This window comes from Vipera ursinii, assembly GCF_947247035.1.
Source record: "Vipera ursinii genome assembly, chromosome: 6".
Taxonomy (NCBI): Eukaryota; Metazoa; Chordata; class Lepidosauria; order Squamata; family Viperidae; genus Vipera; species Vipera ursinii.
In genome coordinates, this window is record NC_139515.1 from 2,697,922 (window position 1) to 2,723,010 (window position 25,089).

General features: G+C 45.7%; 1 protein-coding gene across 1 annotated transcript; it reads left to right on the forward strand.

Annotated features, from left to right (window-relative positions):
* NDUFA9 (NADH:ubiquinone oxidoreductase subunit A9) lies at positions 1-20,765 on the forward strand. Its single transcript, XM_083365903.1, has 11 exons — positions 1-133; positions 3,126-3,290; positions 4,500-4,597; positions 5,731-5,822; positions 7,085-7,226; positions 8,524-8,626; positions 10,118-10,185; positions 11,765-11,841; positions 15,575-15,670; positions 18,221-18,287; positions 20,498-20,765. Exons 1-11 carry the CDS (start codon positions 79-81, stop codon positions 20,669-20,671), a joined length of 1,137 nt encoding a protein of 378 aa, XP_083222029.1. The 5' UTR covers positions 1-78; the 3' UTR covers positions 20,672-20,765.
* The last annotated feature ends 4,324 nt before the right edge of the window (positions 20,766-25,089 follow it).

Below are 25,089 nucleotides of genomic sequence, written 5' to 3' on the forward strand. Positions count from 1 at the left end.
GGACGTCGCCGCCCGCCGTTTGGTCTTCGGAGGCCGCCGTAGCGCGGGGGGCGGGGCTGGCCACAAAAGCCGGGCAAGATGGCGGCTTTCGTGCGCGTCCTTCCTCGCGCGGCGCTTTTCGTCCCCGGGAAGCGTAAGTCCGGGCCGGGGCGGCGTCCGAGGGGCGTCCGGCCGCCCCTCCTGGAGCTCAGCCCGGGCAAGGGAGCGGCGGGGATTCGCCGCAGGCCCGGCGACGCCGGCTGGGAAGGTCACCGGGAGGACGCCGGGAGGGGGGGGTTTATTTTTCACGCGAGAAGGCGGCTCTCCGTGGGCTCCCAGAGCCGCGCGTGGCCTCCTCGGGAGGGAGGCGCTCGGAAGCCGCCCCTTCTCCTTCCCTGTCGGGCCGAAAAGCCGCCGGGAGGGCCCGGGACCAGCTAGTCCTCGACTTACGACCCCAGCCGATTTATTTATTTATTTTTTATTTTATTTTATTTTATTTATTTTATTTATTTTATTTTATTTTATTTTATTTTATTATTTTATTTATTTTATTTTATTTTTTTATTTTATTTTATTTATTTTATTTTATTTATTTTATTTTATTATTTTATTTATTTTATTTATTTTATTTTATTTTATTTATTTTATTTTATTTTATTATTTTATTTTATTTTTTTTATTTTATTTATTTTTTTTATTTTATTTATTTTATTTTATTATTTTATTTTATTTTTTTATTTTTTTATTTTATTTTATTTTATTTTATTTTATTATTTTATTTTTTTTATTTTATTTTATTTTATTTATTTTATTTTATTTTATTTATTTTATTTTATTATTTTATTTTATTATTTTATTTTATTTTATTTTATTTTATTTTATTTTATTTATTCCATTTATATCCCGCCCTTCTCCGAAGACTCAGGGCGGCTTACAAGCTTAGCTTCCCCCCCCCCAAAAAAAAAACATTTCTGTTGTTAAGCGCCACGATCCATTTTACGACTTTTCTCGCCGTAGCTGTGAAGTGAATCGCCGCAGTTGTTCGTTAAGGAACAACGGTCGTTAAGCGGATCTGGCTTCCCCCCCCCATTGACTATGCTTGTCAGAAGGTCGCAAAGGGGGATCATGTGACCCCCCCCTCCCCGGGGTGGGGGGGAAACCGTCGTAAATACGAGTCAGTCAGTGGCCAAGCGTGGGAATTTTGATCATGTGACCTCAGGGAGGCGGCAACGGTCGTTAAGTGTGGGGAAAACGGTCGTAAGTCCCTTTTTTCAGGGCCGTTGTAAGTTCGAGCAATCACTAGACCAGGGGTCGGCAACCTTGGCTCTTTTATGACTCGCGGACTTCAACTCCCAGAATTCCCGAGCCAGCTATGCTGGCTCGGGAATTCTGGGAGTTGAAGTCCGCGAGTCATAAAAGAGCCAAGGTTGCCGACCCCTGCACTAGACGAACTGGTAAGTGGAGGACAACCTGTCCTTACAACCAGAATTCAGTCCAAAACTTCCGTGGTTAAGTAAGACAGGTGTTAAGTGAATATTGCCTCGTTTTGCGACCTTCCTTGCCGCAGTGGTTAAGTGAATCGCTGCAGTTGTTCGGTTAGTAACACGGTGGTTAAGTGAATCTGGCTTCCCCCATTGACTTTCCTTGTCAGAAGGTCGCAAAAGGGGATCACGTCAGCCCGGGCGGGGACGCCACGACCGCCATAAATATGAGCTAGTTGCCAAACATCTGAATTTTGATCAGGTGATCGTGGGGGATGCTGCAAGTGTGAAAAATGGGCATAAGTCGCTTTTCCCGGTACCGTTGTAACTTTGAACGGTCACTAAATGAGCTGTTGTATGTTGAGGACTAGCTATATATAACCCAGATTAGGTGCAAGGACAAAATGCAATTTCCTGCCTGAAGTGACTATTTTGTGTCAATCTCTTTCTGTAGCGACAGGAGCCGGGGGTCAATAGGCAAGAAATGGTTGAATTGCATAATGGTTTTCTTTTATTATCCTAGTTCAGGGGTCTTCAAACTTGGCCCTTTTATGACTTGTGGACTTCAACTCCCAGAATTCCTCAGCCAGGCACACGCTGAAGTCCACAAGTCATAAAAGGGCCAAGTTTGAAGACCCCTGTCCTGTTGGTTTTGACAGTCCAGAATAGTGTTGAGCCAATATTCTTAAAACCATGTTGTTAGTTGCGAAGTTGTGTCCGACCCCTTGTGACCCCATGGACAACATTCCTCCAGGCCTTCCTGTCCTCTACCATCGTCTGGAGTCCATTTAAGCTCACGCCTACCGCTTCGGTGACTCCATCCAGCCACCTCAATCTCTGTCATCCCTTTCTTCTCTTAAAACCATAAGCAGATTTTATTTTTTCTTGTTGGGTAGCTGTATCGGGAGGAAATTGTTTTCTATATTGATTTTTTTCTTTGAACCCTGTGTAGTTGTTTTGATTTCACTGCAGTCCAGAGAACTCTCAGGTCTTATATTAATTTTTGCTCCAAAAGACGCATTAAGCCTTACTTCCCAGTTAGGGCTTATTTTGGGGGGAAATACGTTAGGGAAAATTTATTCTCCTTTCTCTGCCATGCAACTCGTATAGCAATGAGTTATTACAGGTACCGTGTTTCCCCACAAAAATAAGACCGGATGTTATATTCATTTTTGCTCCAAAAGACGCGTTGTGTCTTATTTTCCGGTTAGGGCTTATATTCGGGGAAATACGGCACGACTGACAATCTTAACTGGGGTTTATTTTTGGGGTGGGGCTGATTTTACGAGCATCCTGAAAATTCATGCTAAGGTTTATTTTCTGGTTGGGCCTTATTTTGGGGAAAACACGATAGTCTTCACAGCAAGCCACGTGACCAAAATTCAAGACACTTAGCAACTGACTCATATTTATGACGGCTGCAATGCCCCGGCGTCATGTGATCGCCTTTTGCGACAAACATAGTCAACGGGGGAAGCCAGGTTCCTTTCACAACCGTGTTATTAGCTTAACAGCTGCAGAGACTCACTTAAGAACCGTGGCAAGGTCGTAAAACAGGGCAAAACCCAACCACTGTCTCGCTGAGCGATGGAAATTTTGAGTTGAGTTGAAATCTTGGGAGATGAGTAAATATTCATATGTGTGCTCAATGTCCTTGTGTTTTAGGCTATGGCATTTCTGCAGGCGTGTTGTCGCTTCTTCAACAAGATCGCTCAATCCACTATTCGGTGATGCCTCATGGACGCAGCGGACGTTCGTCAGTCAGTGGTATCGTTGCCACAGTCTTTGGGGCCACAGGATTTTTGGGCCGATATATTGTTAATTACCTAGGTAATATATGACAAGGACAGATTTCATTTAATAAATTAATGTTGTTGTTTATTAATGCTTATCTGATTTACCAATCCAATACACCGTTCAATCATGAAGGTAAATGCTACAAGTTTATCCTCTGGCAGTATCATGAAATTCCTTTGTAAATGAGCAATCAGAAGGGCTTTTCATAAAATTTACATATGTGTGTGTGTGTGTATGTGTGTGTGTCAGGACCCACCCCAAACCACGTCTTAGGAAGACAAAACTCTTGGAGCCAAATCTTAGTCCAAAAGGAATCTTTACTATGACATGCTTGGTTGTAGGAATACAAGACAGGACTTAATATTGTTCTGCAAACTAAACCCTTATAAAGAGTTCCCGGTTCAACCCCCCCTTAACCCCATTTGGTCAGTCCCCCATCATTTACCTCGTATCATCCCTCTCGTGGGAAAAAGGAACTTAGGACCTTTTATGTTTATTGCTCTCTTCCTTGACACAAGCCAGATGCTACCTACCCTAAAAGCGGTATACAAGTTTAAGTGCTATTGCTTTTGTGATAGATGAAAGAAAAGAAAGAAAGAAGAGAGAAAGAGGGAGGGATAGATGGAGAGAGAGAGAGAGGGCGCCATGATGGTGCAGTGGCTAGAATGTAGCATTGCAGACTAACTCACTGCCCACTGCCAGCAGTTCGATCCTGACCGGCTCAAGGTTGAATCAGCCTTCCATCCTTCCAAGGCCGGTAAAATGAGGACCTGGATTGTTGGGGGCAACAGGCTGACTTTGTAACCTGCTTAGAGAGGGCTGTAAAGCACTGTGAAGCGGCATATAAGTCTAAGCGCTATTGCTTGTTATTTTAACAAATAAGGCAGCGGACATACACAACGCTTCTCCCTCCTCCTTCTCCCCCCCCAAACAACAATCCTGAGAGTGTGTGACTAGCTCTAGGTCAGCCAGCTGTCCTTCATGCCTAAGGTGGGACTAGAACTCACGCTCTCCCACTTTCTAGCCTGGCGCCTTCCCTGTAGATCAAACTCTCTCTGCACCACGGGGCTTCTGGAAACCCAGAGGAAGATAATGCCTGGATGCAAAACCACTTTTGCAATCTGACATGCAAAAAGCGTTTACGGCTCAACGCTAATGTTTCATATCCTGCAATTAACCCATTCCAAAGAAACTTTCTTCTTCTTCTTCTTCTTCTTCTTCTTCTTCTTCTTCTTCTTCTAGGCCGTATCGGTTCCCAAGTCGTCATCCCGTATCGCTGTGACGAGTACGATCTCCTCTACCTTCGGCCCATGGGGGACCTGGGACAACTTATCTTTCTGGTAGGGGAGTGTGAGTCAGCCTCAAATCCTGACGAAGGCGGAAAAATACAAGCGAAAGTATTTTAACCCTAGACGTTGCCTTTCCTGGGATTCTTAATCTTAACAGCTTGGTTGGTGCCAGGAAGAGGGTTATAACAGGCAGTCCTCGACCTACGACCACAATTGAGCCCAAAATTTGTTCAGTGAGTTTTGCCCTGTTTTACGACCTTTCTTAACCGCAGTTAACCGAATCACTGCCGTTGTTGAGTTGGTAACAAGGTTGGTAAGGGCGTCTGGCAGTTGCGGTGATGTTGTAACTTTGAATGGTCACTAAATGAACTAATTGTAAATCGAGGACTACCTGTATGTTCTCCTGTTAGACAAAAGCGTTAAGAGCCCTGGTGGCTTAGTGCTTAGAATGCAGCTATTGCAGGCTAACTTACTGCCCTTTGCCGGAAGTTCGATCCTGACTGGCTCAAGGTTGACTCAGCCTTCCATACTTCCAGGGTCGGTAAAATGAGGACCCAGATTGTTGGGGGCAAGAGGCTGACTGTGTAACCCGCTTAGAGAGGGCCGTGAAGCGGTATATAAGTCTAAGCGGTATTGCTATTGCTCTCTGTGGCCGCTCAGTGGTTAGAATGCAGCATTGCAGGCAAACTCTGCCCACTGCCGGGAGTTCGATCCTGTCCAGCTCAAGGTTGACTCAGCCTTCCATACTTCCAGGGTCGGTAAAATGAGGACCCAGATTGTTGCGGGCAACAGGCTGATTGTGTAACCTGCTTAGAGAGGGCCGTGAAGCGGTATATAAGTCTAAGCGGTATTGCTATTGCTGTCTCTGGCCGCTCAGTGGTTAGAATGCAGCATTGCAGGCAAACTCTGCCCACTGCCGGGAGTTCGATCCTGTCCAGCTCAAGGTTGACTTAGCCTTCCATATTCTGGTGTCGGTAAAATGAGGACCCGGATTCTTGGAGGGGCAACAGACTGACTCTGTAAACGGCTTAGAGAGGGTTGTGAACCACTGTGAAGCGGTATATAAGTCTAAGTGCAGTTGCTGTAAGTGTTACTGCTATTACATGGGCCGCAAACTACTGGGCCTACTCTGTGAAAGGTGCGCGGACATCATTGAATTTACTTGGTGTTTTTGTGGTCTCCAGGAATGGGATGCCCGCGACAAAGATTCCACCTGGAGAGCTGTGGAAAATAGCCATGTGGTAATCAACCTGGTCGGAAGAGACTGGGAGACCAGGTGAATTTCCCCCCCCCCCGGGCTGAAATAAATTGAGGATGGGCCATCATGGTGCCAGGGAGACCTTATTGGTAGTCTCTTCCAGCTCAGCCCACCTCACAGGGTTGTTGTGGGGAAAAAAGGCAAGAGCTTATGTGCCTGTCCTGCCACGAGTTGGACAAAATGAAGGAGAGAAATAAATCTTAACGCAGGTGGTCCTCCATTTATGACACAACTCAGCCTGAAATCTCTGTTGCTAAGCCAGACGCCTCTTAAGTGAATTTCCCCCCGATTTATGACCTTTCTTAGATAGATAGATGATAGATAGATAGATAGATAGATAGATAGATAGATAGATAGATAGATAGATAGATAGATATGAGATAGATGATAGATGATAGATAATAGATAAATGATAGAGATGAGATAGATAGATGATAGATAATAGATGATTGAGATAGATGTGATAGATAATAGATAAATGATTGATAGATAATAGATAAATGATTGATATAGATGAGATAGATGATAGATAATAGATAAATGATTGATAGATAATAGATAAATGATAGAGATAAATAAATACATATACCGGTAGATAGATATAGATAGGTAATAGAGATGGAGATACTTGATAGTTGATAGATGATAGTTGATAGATAGAAGATAGATGATATAGCAATAGCATAGATAGATAGATAGATAGATAGATAGATAGATAGATAGATAGATAGATAGATAGATAGATAATCTTTATTGTCATTTTTTTTCCCTGTGGGCACAATGGCACACATTAAAAATGAAACTTAGTTGCTTCCTCTCAAAGTGTACACATATATAACACACATTTAAAACATGCTACATACAACTTGGCATGGCTGTTAAGTGAGTCCCTGCAGTTGTTAAGCCAGTAACCCGGTCATTAAGCAAATCCGGCTTCCCCCTTCCCTTTGCTTGTCAGAAGGTCGCAAAAGGGGACCCCGGCACGCCGCGACCGTCATAAACACGAACCCGTTGCCAAGGGTCCAAATGCAAATCACGTGACCCCGGGGGGACCGTAAGTGTGAAAAAACGGCCCTTTGTCTCTTTTTTCCCCCCGGTACCGTTGTAACTTCTAACAGTCACTAAATGAGCTGTTGTACGCTGAGGACTACCCATAATACATAAATCAATGTTGTTCTGTGCAACACTGTCCTGGTTATTGTGCGTGGGGGGGGGGGAAACAACAACACTTTCCCCATGAACACGAGTGATACTAATTCTTGGTTTCGGTCTCGTTTTAGGAACTTCAACTTCGAAGACGTATTTGTTTCCTTCCCCAGAGATATCGCTCGCCTCTCAAAACAGGCTGGAGTGGAAAAATTGATCCATTTTTCTCATTTAAACTCAGACAGCAAAAGCCCTTCAAAATACCTCAGGACTAAGGTGAGCCATTCAGCGATGTTTCCCTTTTATCTTGAGATCCGGCTGCTTTGTAATTGTATTATAAGAGGGAGTCAAGCTCTTCTCCAAAGCACCTGAAGGCAGGAGAAGCAGCAGCCTGGAATTAAGGAGAGACTTCCTGACAGTGAGAAAAATTAACCAGTGGAACTCCTTGCCTCCAGAAGTTGTGGGTGCTCCGTCACTGGAGGTTTTTAAGAAGAGACTGGACAATGATTTGTCTGGAATGGTGTAGGATTTCCTGCCTGAGCAGGGGGGTTAAACTAGATGACCTCCAAGGTCCCTTCCAACTTTTCTATATTCTATTCTATATTCGAATTCTAATTAGAATTGGACTAGAAGACCATCAAGGTCCCTTCCAACAACAACAACAACATCATCATCATCATCATTATTATTATTATTATTATTATTATTATTATTATTATTATTATTATTATATTTTATTCATTAGACATGAAACTCAGTCAACTGAACACTCAAATTGACTGGCACTTATGGTTGACACGGGTTGCTGCCAGCATCCTAGGTATCAACCAGGTATCTCCTTAAAATGTAAGATGTTCCGAGTAGCGCAGTTTTTTGGGGCTTTGCTGGAATTATTGCAGGAAGCTGCAATTTCTCGATGTATTTTGCAAAGTTTTTGGACATGGTTCCCAGTGCCCCAGTGACAATGGGTGTCACTGTTACGCATTTCATCCGTAATCGTGCAGTTTTGATGATGATGATATCATCATCATCATCAATATTATTATCATCATCATTATCTCAGTTGTATTTCTGATATTTATACATTGCCTTAAATCTGTCTGGTTTGGTAAGGTATGTTTGCACATTCTTACAGTCCAGGCCTGGGGGAAAAAAATCCAGCTCCTTATCATTTCCATTTTAATCATTTTAATTTTTTGGATTGCTGCCAGACTTCGGCTAAGCAAAACCAGGTGCCGCTTTTCACTCAAAGCTTGTCCTCATTGCTGACACGTGTGCAGCTTCACATCTGGGCCAGAATATTCAGACGCTCAAATGTACAATTGGGAAGGGGCTAGGACAGAGGTCTTCAAACTTGGCCCTTTTATGAATTGTGGACTTCAACTCCCAGAATTGCTCAGCCAGCCACGCTGACCGAGGAATTCTGGGAGTTGAAGTCCACAAGTCATCAAAGGGCCAAGTTTGAAGACCCCTGGGCTAGGAGGACATATTCTGCAAGATTTGGTTGTTGAAATTGCACCTGTCTCGCATCGGTATGAGAAGTTGAATAATCTTCCAATGACTTGATCCCTAGGCAGAGGGAGAAAACGTTGTCAGGGCGGAATTTCCAGATGCCATCATTATGAAGCCTTCTGATATATACGGGAGAGAAGACAGGTTTTTAAACTATTACGCCGGTAAGTATATTTATTGTGACATATAAAGTATTTTACTAAGTTGTTGTTGTTAGTTGCGAAGTCGTGTCCAACCCATCACGACCCTATGGACAACATTCCTCCAGGCCTTCCTGTCCTCTACCATCTTCTGGAGTCCCTTTAAGCTCACGTCTCCTGCTTCGGTGACTCCATCCAGCCACCTCATTCTCTGTCGTCCCCTTCTTCTCTTGCCCTCAACCTTTCCCAGCACGAGGCTCTTCTCCAGTGAGTCCTTCCTTCTCATTAGGTGGCCAAAGTATCTGAGTTTCAGCTTCAGGATCTGGCCTTCTAAAGAGCAGTCAGGGTTGATCTCCTCTAGGACTGACCGGTTTGATCGCCTTGCAGTCCAAGGGACTTGCAGGAGTCTTCTCCAGCACCACAGTTCAAAGGCCTCTATTCTTTGGCGCTCGACCTTTTTTATGGTTCAACTTTCACTGCCATACATTGCAACTGGGAAGACCATAGCCTTGACTATACGCACTTTTGTTGACAGGGTGATGTCTCTGCTTTATTTTGCTAAAGAGACAGGTATTTGACAGAACATATATTCATGCAGTCGTGAAAGCTGCCCTGGACCTTTGCTTTCATTCTGTGGTTACATTATTGATGTGAAAATAACTGCACCCCTTTTAATAAGGTTCTCGTTTAAATCTGTACAGTAATGAACCTTTCAGATCTTGGTTTCAAATCCTAGTGATTTCTGGTGATTCCAGGAACGATTGTTAGGGGACCCTTTCCTATTTGATCATTTAAAAAATATTGTAAATTCATGGTTACTAGATAAAGTAAGCTAAGGTAAGATAAGATGATACGATAAGACAGGACAAGGTAAGATAACCTCGGTTGTCATTTTTTTTTCCTGTGGGCACAACGGCACACATCAAAAATGAAATTTAGTTGCAAGAACTAGATAAAATAAAATAAAATAAAAATAAATAAAAATAGATGTGTAACACTGCGGTCAGCCCTTTTTATCCACAGTTTTTGGGTTTCCCATCTATATAATACCTAATAATCCTGTTGTGAGTAATGGAAATTTTATAAATGTTAGACTCTTATGAATATGTAATTCAGCCCCTTTGAATTCTCTTAGGCTTATTCCTGATTTTAGGTGTAAAGCATGTGCAGTTGCGAACATGTTTACATTTTACATTTTTACAAAAGTTTAAAAAGTTAAACGTTAAAATAAATACATCCTCTAACCCAGCGGCCCCCAATCTTTGGGGCACCAGGGACCGGTTCCACGGAGGGAGGCTTTTCCACGGACGGGTGGGGGCGTGGGTTTGTGTGCTGCCTGCATCCCGCGGATGGGGCTTTGCTGGTTTGCGCGGACTGGTTTCTGACATGCCGTGGACTGGCGCCAGTCCACAGCCCATGGATTGGGGACCCCTGCTCTAAAATGTATTGGGAAATAACTAAGCAAAGTGGTAATATGAATAAGGATCTTTAGTTGACTTACCTCTCTTGATATAGAGTTGCGACGGTTTGGCGGAGTACCCATCGTTGGCTTTGGCAAGAAAACTGTGAAGCAGCCAGTCTATGTAAGTACTGATTAAATGTCTCGAATAGAATTAGAATTAATTTAGAATAGAATAGAATAGAATAGAATAGAATAGAATAGAATAGAATAGAATAGAATAGAATAGAATAGAATAGAATAGAATAGAATAGAATAGCTGGAAGGGACCTTGGAGGTCTTCTAGTCCAGCCCCCTGCTCAAGCAGGAGAACCTATACCATCTCAGACAAGCGACTGTCTAGCCTCTTCTTAAAAACCTCCAGTGATGAAGCACCCAGGATTTCTGGTGGCAAGCTGTTCCACTGGTTGATTGTCCTCACTGTCAGGACGTTTCTCCTTAATTCCAGGATGCTTCTCTCTTTGGTCAGTGTCCAACCATTGTTTCTCGTCCTTCCCTCTGGTGCTTTGGTGGACAACCTGACCCCCTCTTCTTTGTGGTAGCCTCTAAATACAGAAACACTGCTACCATGTGTCCCCTATTTCTTCTTTTCTTTAGACTAGCCAAACCTTAGTCCCTCAGCTGTTCTTCGTATGTTTTAGTCTCCAGGACTTAGTTGCTCTTCTCTGATTTTTTTTCCAAACTCTCAACCTTTTTTTTGTGATATGCTGACCAAAATTGGCTGCAGTATTCCAGGTGTGGCCTCACTTGGGTTTTGTAAAGCGGTAGTAATACCTCACGTGATCTTGATTCTGTGCCTCTGTTTATACAACCCAGGATTGTATTAGCTTTTTTGGCTACTGCTCCACACAGCTGGTTCATGTACAGGTAGTCCTCGAATTACAGCCATTCGTTTAGCGACCATCCGAAACTACACTGGCACTGGAAAAAGTGACTGGACGACTGTTCTTCATCCTCAGGACCGTTTGCAGCGTCCCCGTGGTCACGTGATCAAAATTTGGGCACTTGGCGACTGGGATGTATTTATGACCGTTGCACTGTCCCAAGTCATGTGGTCACCATCGATAACCTTCCCTAGCTGGGCTTTGACAAGATCAATAGGGGAAGCCAGACTCATTTAACAACTCCACGATTCACCTGACAATTGCAGCGATTCGCTTAACAACTGTGACGCAAAAAAGGTCCTAAATGGGGCGCAAATCACTCAACAGCTAGAAATCTGGGGCCCAGTTGTGGCTGTAACGCCCGGACTACCTGTATATTTTGCTTAACCTCAAAAAATTTATCAGAGCCTGCAGTCTTATTGCGCTGAGATAACCCAGGAGTAAACACAGTAAACAGTGGTCTATATTAAATGATGGTTTATCTTACACTATCTACATATCGTAGACCAGGAACAATATACACGTGTTAATGGAGCAGTCTCCAACACAAAGCAGTTACAGCAGGAAACGAAAGAGAGAGCACACATCGGCGGAGCCTTCCTTTTTATGCAGGGCTCTTAAAGAGACACAGACCCTGCTTGCTCTTAAAGAGACACAGGCCCAGCTGGCTCTTAAAGGCACACAGACCCTGCTGAGTCATTCCCAACATTACATCACACATCTTACATTACATCAGCTGGTTAGCTTCTAAATCATTACCTTGACAAAATTTAATTAACCACGTCAATATTTTTTTTCCTGTGGAATATTATTTGATAGGTGGTCGATGTAGCCCGGGCAGTAATGAATGCTATCAAGGACCCTGATTCTAAAGGAAAAACATATGCACTGGTTGGGTATGTTTTCTGATTATTTTTTTTTTGCTTCTCTCGCGTAAAACCTACTATATTTGTTCTGTCTATGATGTTGTTGTGTTCCTTTTTTTAAAAAAAAAACCTTCAAAACATTGCCCAGAAAATTTGTCTCCTATCTCCACCTCTTTGGGCTGGACTTGATAAGGGCAGCCGTTTGTTATAGGGTGAGTTTTCTCAAATAGTCAAAGAAATTGGGTTTCCTCTTCTGGGCAGATCTGTTCTGGATTTATCGATAGGTCAGCAAGCTTCCCCCTTTCATTTGGGACAGGAGCTTCAGTCTATACGTTGCCCCAAGCAGTTACAGTTCATCTCAGGTACCTGTCATAAATCTCACAAAGGTGCTTTTTTCAGGAGGCAACTGGACTTCCTAGCTTTTTCTTTGAAGACCTTTCGCTTCTCATCCCAGAAGCTTCATCAGCTCTGCCTGGATGGTGGGGAAGGGAAGGATTTATACTCCTTGCAGAGAGCCGGTCCTTCGCCTTCTTTTACAGAGTCATTAGTGTTATCTAGAGGCTTATCTATGTCTTCAGGGTCACCTGAGCGGTGCAAATCTGTGGGTGTTCTGTACCAGCCTGCTACCGGCCCTGCAGAAAAGGCAGGGACAACCCCTTTACAAACGGCAAGAGGCTGGAATAACGCCTGCCAAATTTATAGCTACAAAAACAAACAAGACACGAACCAAGAAACAGGAGCTTTAACAAACATGAACCATCCGAGCGGTTGCCTTCAGCAAACCAGCCCTCCCACACATTCCCCTTATATAGAGTTCAGGGCGTGGCTTCTCTCTGCCTCCTTCCGAGAAGCCCCATTGCCTTCCTCTGTTTACTCCTAATTGACTGCCTCCTGCGTCGGGCGTCCTTGAACAGGGCCAGCTGTGGGTCATCTTCATCCACGCTGTCAGGCTCACACAGCTGGGTCTCCGTGGTGACCTAGTGGGAGGGGCCCGGCTGAGGGCTCTCATCAGCAAGATCTTCAACCCCCTCAGCAAGGTCTTCAACACCCCCCTCCTCCTCCTCCTCTGAGTCGTCCGACCCAACTGCCGAACCCACAGGCTGACCCTGAATCACAACAGTGGGGAGCCTTTTTGGAACTTGGAACACGGTCCTTTCAGCAGCTCCAAGAAGGCTCCACACCCATTTGCACCACTCAGGTGACCCTGAGGACACAGGTAAGCCTCCGAGTGGCCTCAACGACTCTCTAAAAGAAGGCAAAGGACCAGCTGTCTGCAAGGAGTATAAATCCTCCCGTTTCCCATCATCCGGTCAGAACCTGAAGAAGCTTCTGGGAGGAGAAGCGAAAAGTCTTCCAAGAAAAACGAGAATGTCCCGTTTCCTCCTGAAAAAAAAGCAACTTTGGGATAACTACGACCTGGATGTCCGAGAACCTCCATAGCCATTTACTCGTCATGAATACATTCTAGTTAAGAGGCGATAGACGTTTAGAACAGCAGAGCACCGTTGACCGCTTGGGGCGAACCCCTTGCCAAGCAGCCGAATTTCCGATCCCGAATTTTCGACGCTGCAGCGGTCAGAAGCGCGAAAAGACGGTTGTGTCACTTTTTTTCCCCCAGTGCTGTTGTCACTTCGAACGGACACTGAGCGAAGTGTTTTAAGTCAAGGATGAGCTGTAGTCTCCTTTGTGCCAACCTGCTGTATTTTTGTGAGGTTGTGCATCAAGCAAAAAAAACAAAAACAAAAAACTCCCATAAACTCTTAAGGTTAGAAATCAGTACTGTTTTATTGTTTTCAAATAAAACCAAGTGGTTTTTCTTTTCCTGCACAATGCAGCAATAGTCGGGCAAGGCTTTTATTAGTTGCGTTTTATTTACACAGTTTTGACATTCTGTATTACAAAGATTCGGAGGTCTTGTTAAACTGGCTGTTAACTGAACTGCTACATAGTTTTCATACTGGGAAGAAAGCTTTAAAAGGCAGGTCCAGTTCCACCCCATTCCAGCCCCAAATTGTTTAAAAGGGAGGGGTGGGTAAGCTCCCCGGCTCCCGAGTTTGTCCAGAAAATCATTTTTAAGGTCGAAGAAATGATTGCGTAAATAAAAGAGTTCATTTTGACTTGTTGGGTTCAAGTCTTACAAGATCAGCTTGTCTCTGCCCCTATTCTTTGCCTTGAGGATAGATAGATAGATAGATAGATAGATAGATAGATAGATAGATAGATAGATAGATAGATAGATAGATAGATAGATAGATAGATAGGATTGAGATGATAGACAATAGATGATAGATAGATAGATAGATAGATAGATAGATAGATAGATAGATAGATAGATAGATAGATAGATAGGTAGAGAGGTAGAGAGGTAGAGAGATGGATAAATAGAGAGAGAGATGGACAGATGATAGATGGATAGATAGGATTGAGACAATAGACATAGACAATAGATGATAGGTAGATAGATATATAGAGAGATGGATAGATAGAGATGATAGAGAGATAGAGAGAGATGGATAGAGATAGATAAATAGGATTGAAATAATACAATAGAATAGATCATAGATACATACATAGATACATAGACTGACAGACAGAGAGAGAGGAAAAAAAGAGATAGATAGATAGATAGATAGATAGATAGATAGATAGATAGATAGATGATAGATAGGTAGATAGAATCTGTCATATATTTTAAGCTCAGCCTTCATATGTGCCATCAAGGAAGGAGGTGGTGCTGACCACAGGTCGAATTGGACCAGCATCAATTGCAGCCTTAATTCTTACCTGTTCATACCTGTTCATCTCACAATTAGCACATCAATGTATCAGGTGTATCAGCTATGGAAAGATTTGTATGATTGTCCCTAGGTTAATGGTGAAAATGACAAAACAGCACAAGATTGCTAGTCCCGAAGGCAGTTTTCTCAAAAGTCAGCTGGGCCGTTTTTCCTGCGATGAAGGGAGACATTTCGCTTCTCGTCCGAGGAGCTTCATCCAGTTGTGACTGGATTGGGGGGGGGGATGGAGGGAAGCTTCTTGGATGAGAAAGTGAAATGTCTTCATCATCATCAAGTATAAACAAAGTCCAGTTGACTTTTGAAAAAGCGTCTTTGAGACAGCTATGACCTGGAGGAGTGAGAAACTCCACAGAGACAAGACTGGTACTTTTGTAGCCGGGAGGCAAAAGAAAAGTAGCCATTTTTATATTCACTGAAGATACATCCCGGTTTAGATGCAAAACACACACAGCGCTCGACTTACGACGACAACTCAGCCCCAAATTTTCGTTGCTGTGTGAAACATTGGTCAAGTGAATTTTGCTCCGTTTCACCACCTTTCGTGCCCACCGTTGCTAAGCGAATCCCCGCAGTCGTTTAGTCACACGGTTGTTAAGCGAGTCTGGCTTCCCCCATTGACTTTGCTTGCCAGAAGACCGTTAAAGGGGTTCACGTGACCCCGGGGAGGAGGAGGGGGCGGAAACACGCTGCGACCGTCATAAATACGAGCCAGTGGCCAAGCGTCTGGATTTCGATCACGTGACCCTTGGGGGAGGCTGCAGCGGTCGTGTGAAAAGCCGTCGTACGTAAGTCCCTTTGTCGTAGTGCCGTTACAGCTTTGAGCGGTCACTAAATGAGTTGTCGTTGGAGTCGAGGGCTGCCTGTATGTCAAAAGTTCTTAACTCATTGTTATGCTGCCTATTTCTCGTCTCACGTCTGCTCAATTTTCTTTCTTCCTTCCCCCCGTCCCCCCCCCTCTTTTGCAGACCTCACAGATACCTCTTGTATGACATGATCAAGTTCCTGTACTCGGTGATGCACAGACCCTTCCTCACGTACCCCCTGCCTCGTCCTCTCTTCCAGTAAGTCCGATCGTTACTGGGTTGGTGATGGGTTCCCTCGTAGGCTGAACCTCAAGGGTGTTGAATCACTGGTGGCTTTGGAGGTCTTTTAATCCAACCTCCCCGCTCACGCAGGGGACCCTCTTACCATTTTGGACAAGAAGTTCTCCAGTCCCCTCTTGAAAAACTCCAAGTGATAGAGCGCCCACAATTTTGGGAGTCGAGCCATGCCACTGATTAATTGTCCCCACTGTCGGGAAATTCCTTCCGTAGTTCTGTTGCTGAAGCGGATCAAGGAATAACAGAATAATAGGGTGGGGAAGGGACCTTGGAGGTCTTCTAGTCCAACCCCCTGCCCATGCAGGAAATCCTAGACCATTTCAGACAAATGGCTGTCTAGCCTCTTCTTAAAAACTTCCAGTGTTGGAGCATTCACCACTTCTGGAGGCAGGTTGTTCCACTGGTTAATTGTCCTCACTGTCAGGAAATTCTTCCTTAGTTCCAGGTTGCTTCTCTCCTTGGTTAGTTTCCATCTGCTGCTTCTCGTCCTGCTTTCAGGTGCTTTGGAGAATAGCTTGACTCCCTCTTCTTTGGGGCAGCCCCTGAGATACTGGAACGCTGCTATCCTGTCCCCCCTCGTCCTTCTCTTCGTTAAACCAGACATACCCAATTCCAGCAACCGTTCACTGTGTAGTTTTATATATAAATAAATACTCTTTGTGGCAGAAACTTCACACCAGGTAAAAGCTGGTCTAGTTGTAAAGTACCTATTTTATGTAGCTCTCACCGTACTTAGGAACAACGCATAAAAGAGCCTCGGTGGAGCAGTGGGCTGATGCCTCCTTAAGTAACACCGGCTGCCTGCAATCAGTGCAGGTTCGAGTCCCACCAGGCTCAAGGTTGACTCAGCCTTCCATCCTTCCCAGGTAGGTAAAATGAGGACCCAGATTGTTGGGGGCAATTAAGCTGACTTTGTAATAATGCCGCTTGGGGTGTGTGTGTGAAAGCCCTAATAAGCAGGCATAGACATAGAATGAAGGCTACTGCTAAGCACATTGATTTGTGCTTCTTAGACTAAGCCACCCTGAGTCTTCGGAGAAGGGCGGGATATAAATGGGATTTTTTAAAAAAAAGTCTCCTCTGCCTGGGCTTCTCTCTGTCAGTGGTCACCCTTGGAAGGCGAAATACCTCCCCGCAGTTCCAAAGGGACCCAGGCTCAGTGTGATAGTACAGCAGGCAAGAAACTGGAGCAGAGGATTAAGATGGTTTGTGAAGATTTTGTGTGGAGAATTGCGTTGCTTCTCAGAAAGAGGAAGCAGTTCCCCTGCAACGCAGGCAAAAGTCGTTTTCTTGCACATCTCCAAAACCCAGTTTCCGATTCCAAAGGAGACTCTCTTCACTTTTCCTTTGCTTTTATTGGTTTCCCTCCCGAGTTTTCTTGCTGAAATTTTTTAGAAACCGAGCAAGAAGGGGTCCTGGTCTTTAGGATAGGCCAGGAAAAAAAAACAAAACACAACGACCGTGGATCTCGCTGAAAATCCCAGCTTAAATGTGAGAAGCACGAGTCGTCCCAAAGATGCTTTTTCCAAAAGGCAACTGGACTTCCTTTGTTTTGTTTTGTTTTCTTGAAAAAGCTTCGCCTCTCTTTTATTTAAAAAAGCTTCGCCTCTCTTTTATTTAAAGGAAAACTGTATTTTTAAAACTTTTCAATAAAAAAAAAAGAAAAAAGAAAAAGCTTCGCCTCTCCTTCCAGAAGCTTCTTCAGTTTTCAAGGGGGGGGAAACCCCAAGAAAATCCCAATTGCCTTTTCGGGGGGGGGGAAGCACCTTTGGGAAAAGCATGAGCTGCATGACTTGAGAATCCCCACAGGCATCAATCCCAAGTCATGTTTAGGAACGCATTTTGGAGACTTAAAAACTCCAGTTACAGTCAAAAGCCTCCACTCGATAGAATATCTAGGTTGTATTGATTAAGTGAAAGTTGGACCATAAGAAAGGCTGAGTGCCAAAGAATTGAGGCCTTTGAACTATGGTGCTGGAGAAGACTCCTGTGAGTCCCTTGGACTGCAAGGCGATCAAACCGGTCAGTCCTAGAGGAGATCAACCCTGACTGCTCTTTAGAAGGCCAGATCCTGAAGTGTAAACTCAAATCCTTTGGCCACCTAACGAGAAGGAAGGACTCCCTGGAGAAGAGCCTCATGCTGGGAAAGGCTGAGGGCAAGAGAAGAAGGGGACGACGGAGAAGGAGGTGGCTGGATGGAGTCCCTGAAGCAGGAGGCGTGAGCTTAAAGGGACTCCATAAGATGGTAGAGGACAGGAAAGCCTGGAGGAATGTTGTCCATAGGGTCGCGATGGGTCGGACACGACTTCGCAACTAACAACAACAACAACAATTGATTAAACACCAACCGCTGGGTAGCGTTCTGTCAATAGGCGAATCTGATATATCAAAAGTATTAAATGCAGACCATTCTGGCTTGGATATTCTAATCTAGGCATTCACATAAACAGCTGAATTCTCTCTCTCTCTCTCTCTCTCTCTCTCTTTTTTTTTCTCTTCCTTAAATTGCAGTTTCTTTGCAAGGTTTTTTGAGATGAATCCATTTGAGCCCTCGATAACAAGAGACAAAGTGGACCGGGTGAGTGCAAAGCTGCAAACATTGATACTTTTTCGCTTTCATTTTTTTGTTCTCGTTTTATAGTATGCTTTTCCTTTCGCATCAAACAGATAACACAATAATAACGAGTGTGGCAAAAAAATATGTCCTATTGAAATACGGAACAGGATCATCTAGATGGATTTTTATTTATTTTTTTAAGGGCCAGAAAATAAATGTTGATTTTAAGAAGGTTTACACAAGGTTGTTACTTTATGTTCCTTATCGGGATGTGGCAGTTCCTAGATTTGCATTGCAATAAATCATTGCCATTTTGAAATAATGTAAGAGATACCTCTAAGAAAAGGAACAAGGAACAACAACAAAAATGAAATTCTCAAGATAAGGGAGCTTGCCCTAATATTCTCGTTTTGAAAAATTCAGGTGTTTTAGAAGGCAGTTAGTTAATCTTAGGACAATTAAAGGTAAAAGGTAAAGGTTCCCCCGCACATGCATGCTAGTCATTTCAAGCAAGCCAGCGCTTGCCCGAGGACGTCTCCGTGGTCATGTGGCCGGCATGACTAGACGCCAAAGGCGCACGGAACGCTGTTACCTTCCCACCGTAGTGGTCCCTATTTTTCTACTTGCATTTTTACGTGCTTTCGAACTGCTAGGTTGGCAGAAGCTGGGACGCGTAATAGGCGCTTACTCTGTTATGCGGCACTCGGGATTTGAACCGCCAAACTGCCGACCTTCTGATCAACAAGCTCAGCGTCCTAACCCACTGAGCCACCGCGTCCCTCTTAGGACAATTACTGTCCTGCAAATTCTTGAAATGCTGCTCTCCAGTAATGATTTCGAACAGATGCCTTGAATGGGACCGTGATATTTATCTTAACACATGGGCTGGATTTTGGTTATTAAACTTAAGATACTTGGAGATTATTAGAAAATAAAAATATTATATTGTATTATTAATTAGTTGATGTAGATGGCGAGAACTCAGATAGATAAAGACGGGTGCCCTGAAGATTGGATTTTGTGAGGAATTGTGATAAAGGGAATTGGGGTCATTTAAAATTTGGAAATGATAAATATAAATTTAAATAATGGCAATTTAAAATTGGGGAAAATTCATTAGGTCATTGATTGTCTAAAAAGATTGAATGTTAAAATAATTTAAGATATATATAAATTAAAAACGATTGATTAAATGTAAGAAAGTTATTCTTTATTTAATCGATAGAATAAGAATTGTATTAATTTAAATGTGAGACAGTACATATTAAGGGGAAAAGAGAGGAAACTTTCATTGTAACAGTTTGAGATTTGTACTAAGGATATTTGTATGTAATTGAATTATTGCAGCTCAGCCGCCCCGTTGCTTTTCAAATATGTAAATGGAACACTAGAAAATCAATAACATTTTTTTTTAAAAAGTAAGATTTTCAGAATGAGGATTTTAGATAATGTATGGCTTTATGGGATGTGCAGGTAGATCCTCGACGTACGTTCACAACTGGGCCCAACATTTTACGTTGCTAAGTGAGAAATTTGTTAGTTTTGCCCCCTTTTAACAACTTTCCTTGCCGCGGTTGTTAAATGAACCGCTGCAGCTATTAAATTAGTAACACCGCCGTTAAGCAAAAGTGGCTTCCCCACTGACATTGTTTGCCAGAAGGTCACCCAAAAGGGGCCACGTGACGCTGGGAGACGGCAGCCGTCATAAGCACGAAACCAGTCCTCCCTAAGTCGCTTGGTTCGTTGCCGTTGTAACTTCGGTCAGCAAATGAACGGTTGTAAGTTGAGGACTACCTGTATTGGCCTAATGCATGCGGAAGGCTGGCTGAGGAGTTCAGGGAATTGAAGTCCACAAGCCTTAAAGGCTGCCAATTTGAGCACTGGAAGGTAAAAGCGTGCGTTTTTATCCAATTTCTACTTTTTATTAACCAGAGGATGTTTTCTTCCCATCATACTCTTTCAGATGTAAGGAAGCGAATATTACTCCACTCCTAAAGATGAAAAGTGACCCATTTTCTAATGGGTTCATACGGAATCTTTTCAGTAGCAGATTAGGGAGTTGTGAGCCTTCGCACCACCCCTCCTTTTTCACACTGTCAGCACGAGACGTCTCCAGCAAATGGCCCTTGTCCCCTTACTCGGCACGATACGGTTGCCTTATTTAATCATCGCAGAGTTAAAACGCGTACGCGCCCGTGGAATATAATGGCTTTTTTCTTATCTGTTTCAAGTTCTCCGTGACTGATAAGAGGCTTCCGGATCTTCCTGGCTTGGAGGACCTGGGCGTTAACCCAACCCCGCTGGAAATGAAGGCGATCGAAGTTCTCCGCCGCCATCGCAAGTCCTTTTGGGTGGATGCTGAACTGGAAGATGCCAAACCGGCCACCCCTGTCACTCATATTTAACCAGTGGATTTCTGAGACCTTCCACGGACTACGTTGGTTTGAAGAACTCCGTACAGAGCGCGTTAAAAATCTCAGATAAATCGCCTCCGCCTTCGTTTCCTATCCTCCTCGCTTGGTTTTACGATCACGAGAGGCCATCAGGAGCGTTAGCCTTCTAGAGTAGAATACCTTTATTGCCCTTGTGTAACCCGCAACGACGTTAAGTACCTTCTTGTGTGGTACTGTAGTTATTTAATGTTTGCCAGGGGGGGCGGGGTTCTTGGCCTAAACCAGGGGTAGGCAACCTCGGCTCTTTTATGATTCATGGACTTCAACTCCCAGAATTCCTGAGCCAGCCAAGCTGGCTCAGGAATTCTGGGAGTTGAAGTCCATGAGTCATAAAAGAGCCGAGGTTGCCTACCCCTGGCCTAAACAAATGGGGTCCAGGGCGTTAACGTTACAACTGAAGTAGCTCAGCCGTAGCGTAGCTCCAATGCCGAGCAAAGTGCAGCCAGTAAGCAAAACTGCAAGAAATTATTCAACCTTTTGTTTTATTTTTATTTTATTTTTTTTTAACCACGCCTCCTCTGTCCCAGGGGTCCCCAACACCTGCTCCGTGGTTAGCCCAACTCTCTTAGCCCAGTTTTAAGTGCCAGCTTTTAATTTTTCCCAGGGGTTTTGTCAGCCGCAGCTCCCTGAACTGGGTTAAATCGTTCAATCCGTTTAAACCGGGATGAGAGTGGCTACCTTTGGACCGGTCACGAGTATTACCTCAATGGACAGGTGTAACGTGTTACAAAATCCGGTATGCTAGACCCCCGCGAAGGGGGCAGAGGAGAGCAACCGAGACGATAAGTGGGTCTGGAGGCTAAACCATACAATGTATAATTGAGGGAAGTAGGTATGTCTAGATTAATTTTTTTTTAAAAGGACTAGGGCTAAGACTATTTTTTTTTTAAAAGGACTAGGGCTAAGACTAATTTTTTTTTAAAAGGACTAGGGCTGAGAGGATAGCATTCTTCCAATACTCAGACGGGGGGGCTGACTGTCAGCGTCCTGACCAGCCCTGGTTCCCACAGACGACAAGTGATGGGACGACAAGGTTGCTGGCAAAACAGGAACGGTCTGACCAGCGTTTGATCACAGCAAACAAAGTCAGCGCTGGGAGTGACTTCCTCCCAGTGCCTTACATACAGTCCTTCCCCTCAGCTCCACCCGCCATCCCAGTTAGCCAGCATCTGGTGAATAACCTAGAAAGGCAGTAAATGCAGGCCCACGGCTGTCCGGTCTGCTGTTCAGTCAGTCCTTGCTGCCGGCTGTCTGCGCTACTCAGCTGCCTGTCGGCTGTTTGGTGGCTCCGCAGGGCAGGTAGGACCGTTCCCAGCTTCTCCCTGGGTGTTGTCCCTAATAGCCTCCGTCAGTGCCTCCTGCTTCCATCGTCTGCCTGGTGGCTGAGCTGAGGGGCCGTTTAGGCATTCGGCGTCCTGCGCCAAGTCAGGGAACCAAGTCGGGACCGCCTAGCTATTCGGCGGCATCACTGGCTTCCCCGAGGATTGCCGTCTCCCTTCCCCCCCCTGTAACTGGCGAGCCCACGGGGCTGGACACTGTCACAGGAGAAGCGGTTGATCTATTCTCCAAAGCACTAGAGCAGGGGTCTCCAACCTACGGGCCGTGGCCCACTACCGGGCCGTGGTTTGCTGGCCACCGGGCCGTGGGACAGGCTGGCCAGTGCGTGCCCACGTGCGCACACTCATCCCCACTCGCGCTAACCCCGTGGCCTAAAGGGGGCTCCGCGTGGCCTAAACAGGGCGCGACGCGGTCTAAAGGGGGCTCCGTACGGTGAAAACGGGGTGCCGCGTGGCGAACATGCGGCGGCCCTAGCACCTGCCTAGCGAAAACTGGGCAGGGCTAGCAAGTGTCACGCGTGGCACTAGCGCCACCCCCTTTGCGCCGCATGTGTCCTTGCGGTCCCGTTTGCGCACGTGTGCACGTAAAATGCTTCCCCTTCCCTTTGGTCCACCAACCGAGAAAGGTCGGGGACCTCCGGTCTAGTCCAGGGCCTAGTTTTGTCCTAATTTTACCCCACTTTGGAACAATTCTGCCTGTTGCCGGGACCGGTTTCCTGGTGCTTGTTGATTCTTGCTTGGCCTGGCCTGTTGTGTTTGCTAGTCTCAAACCTTTTCGAACAGGATGTATGTTTCACCACAATCTGTATCGTTCTTCTGGGCTGTCTGCTCCTGAGGTGCCCTTTGACCTTTCTCTGCCTCTTCCCCCGGAGGGGAAAGTTGGTTACATCGATATATATTTTGCCAAAATGCTCAGCCCTCTCTTTATTTTCATCTCTCTTTCTCTTTCCACGCTTGGTCTTAACAAGTTTTACGAAGCAGCAGAGTTAGGCTTGGGGTGGGGAGCTGCAACTGCCGAAACCTGTTGGGAGAGACGCAGAGCGCAAAAATAAAAGGTTGCTTGTGAAAGTCCACCCTTGCAAACCGTTGTCGGCTTCGGGGTCTCCAAGCAGAACGCCGCCGTAAAGCTGCAGGAACGTTTTACCACCCAAGGAAGCTGACTGGCCTGCTCTGAGGCCAGGTGAAAAGAGTCCCCGTCCTGACGAAATAAGTCTGCCTCTGGCTGGGGAATCTGGCTGTTCTTTACTCGAGGAGCAAAAGGCTGCGGCCAAATGTCCTGAGTCGTCCTTAATTCCCAAGAGGAGCTCCTACTCGGCTGAGATAAATGATTTAGAGCAGAAAGATCTGAGTTTGCTCAGACCACCCAGGGAAAAGAGACACACTGGACTCCCATTTTTCCTCTCCCTCTCCCGCCTTCTCCCTCTCCTCTCCTCTCCCTTCCCTCTCCCTTCTTCTCTCTCCCCTCTCTCCTCTCCCCTCCTTACCTCCCTTCTCTCTCCCTATTCTCTTCCCTCTCCTCTTCCCTCTCATCTCCCTCTTCTCTGCCCTCTCTCCTCTCCTCCTCCCTTCCCTCCCCTCTCCCTCCTCTCTTCTCCCTTCCCTCTCCCCTCTTCTCTCTCCCCCCTCTCCTCTCCCTTCTCTCTATTATCTTCCTTCCCTCTCTTCTCCCTCTCCCTCCCCTCTTCCTTCCCTCTCATCTCCCTCCTCTTCTCTCCCTCCCTCCCGTCTCCTCTTCCCTCCTCTCCTCCCTTCCTTCTCTCCCCTCTCCTCTCTTCTCCCTTCCCTCTCCCCTCCCCTCTCCTCTCCCTCCTCTTCCTTCCCTCTCTTCTCCCTCTCCCTCCCCTCTTCCTTCCCTCTTTCCTCCCTCATCTCTCCCTCCCCTGTCTCCCCTTCTCCTCCCTTCCTTCTCTCCCTTCCCCTCTTCCTCCCCTCTTCTCCCTTCCCTCTCCCTTCCCCTCTTCTCTCCCTCTTCTCTTCCTTCCCTCTCTTCTCCCTCTCCCTCACCTCTTCCTTCCCTCTCTCCCCTCTTCCTTCCCTCTCATCTCCCTCTTCTCTCCCTCCCTCCCCTGTCTCCCCTCTTCTCCTCCTCCCTTCCTTCTCTCCCCTCTCCTCTTCCCTCCTCTCCTCTCTCCTCTCTTCTCTCTCCCTATTCTCTTCCTTCCCTCTCATCTCCTTCCTCTTCTCTCCCTCCCTCTCCTCTCTCCTCTCCCCTCTCTGCCCTCTTCTCTTCCTCCCCTCCCCCTTCCTCTCTTCCCCCTCCCTCTCTCCCTTCCCTCTCCCCTCTCCCTTTCCCCCTCCTCTCCTGCAGTCACGGGATCCCCTTTTGCCACCTGACAAGCAAAGTCGGTGAGGGAAACCAGATTTCATTAGCAACCGTGGCACGAACGTAACAGCTGCAATGATTCCCTTAACCACCCAGGCAAGAAAGAGCGTAAAACAGAGCCAAACACACTGAACAGATGTCTCGCTTAACAACAGAAACGCTGGGCTCCGCTGCGGTCGTAAGCCGAGGAGGGCCCGCACTCTTTAACCGGCCCCTCTCAACACCTGGCTTCCAGGTAGCACCTGTGCATCTGTCCTGTTTTCCCTTTGGCTCGTAGTGAAGCTGGCGAGCGGAAGACGGAGGGTGGTGAGGAGCAGCATCTGCCCGGCAGCCACCTCAGCCAGGATGTCCTGTTTGGGTGGGGCAGCGCCAGGGGTGCCCGGAGAGGGATCCAGACGCGGAGAGACGCTGGCCTTGAGCTTCCGCCTCTGGATTAACCCCAGAGTTTTGTTTGCCTGCAGCTGCCAAGCCTCTAGCTTTTACTCCACGCCGTTGGCATTTGACGAGAAAGAACCTTTGTACTCTCCACCATCATCTCGGGAACCATCGAGGCACAAGTTGCTAAACTGCTTCATCTTCAGGCTGCCTTAAAAAAATAATCTGAATTTATCCTGCTCTGGGGTTTCAACCCTCCCCAAAGGCAGAAGTGGGGAGAAATAGCAGCGGCAACGATTGGAGAAGGGCTGGGACCTCTTTTAAGGTTAGGTTAG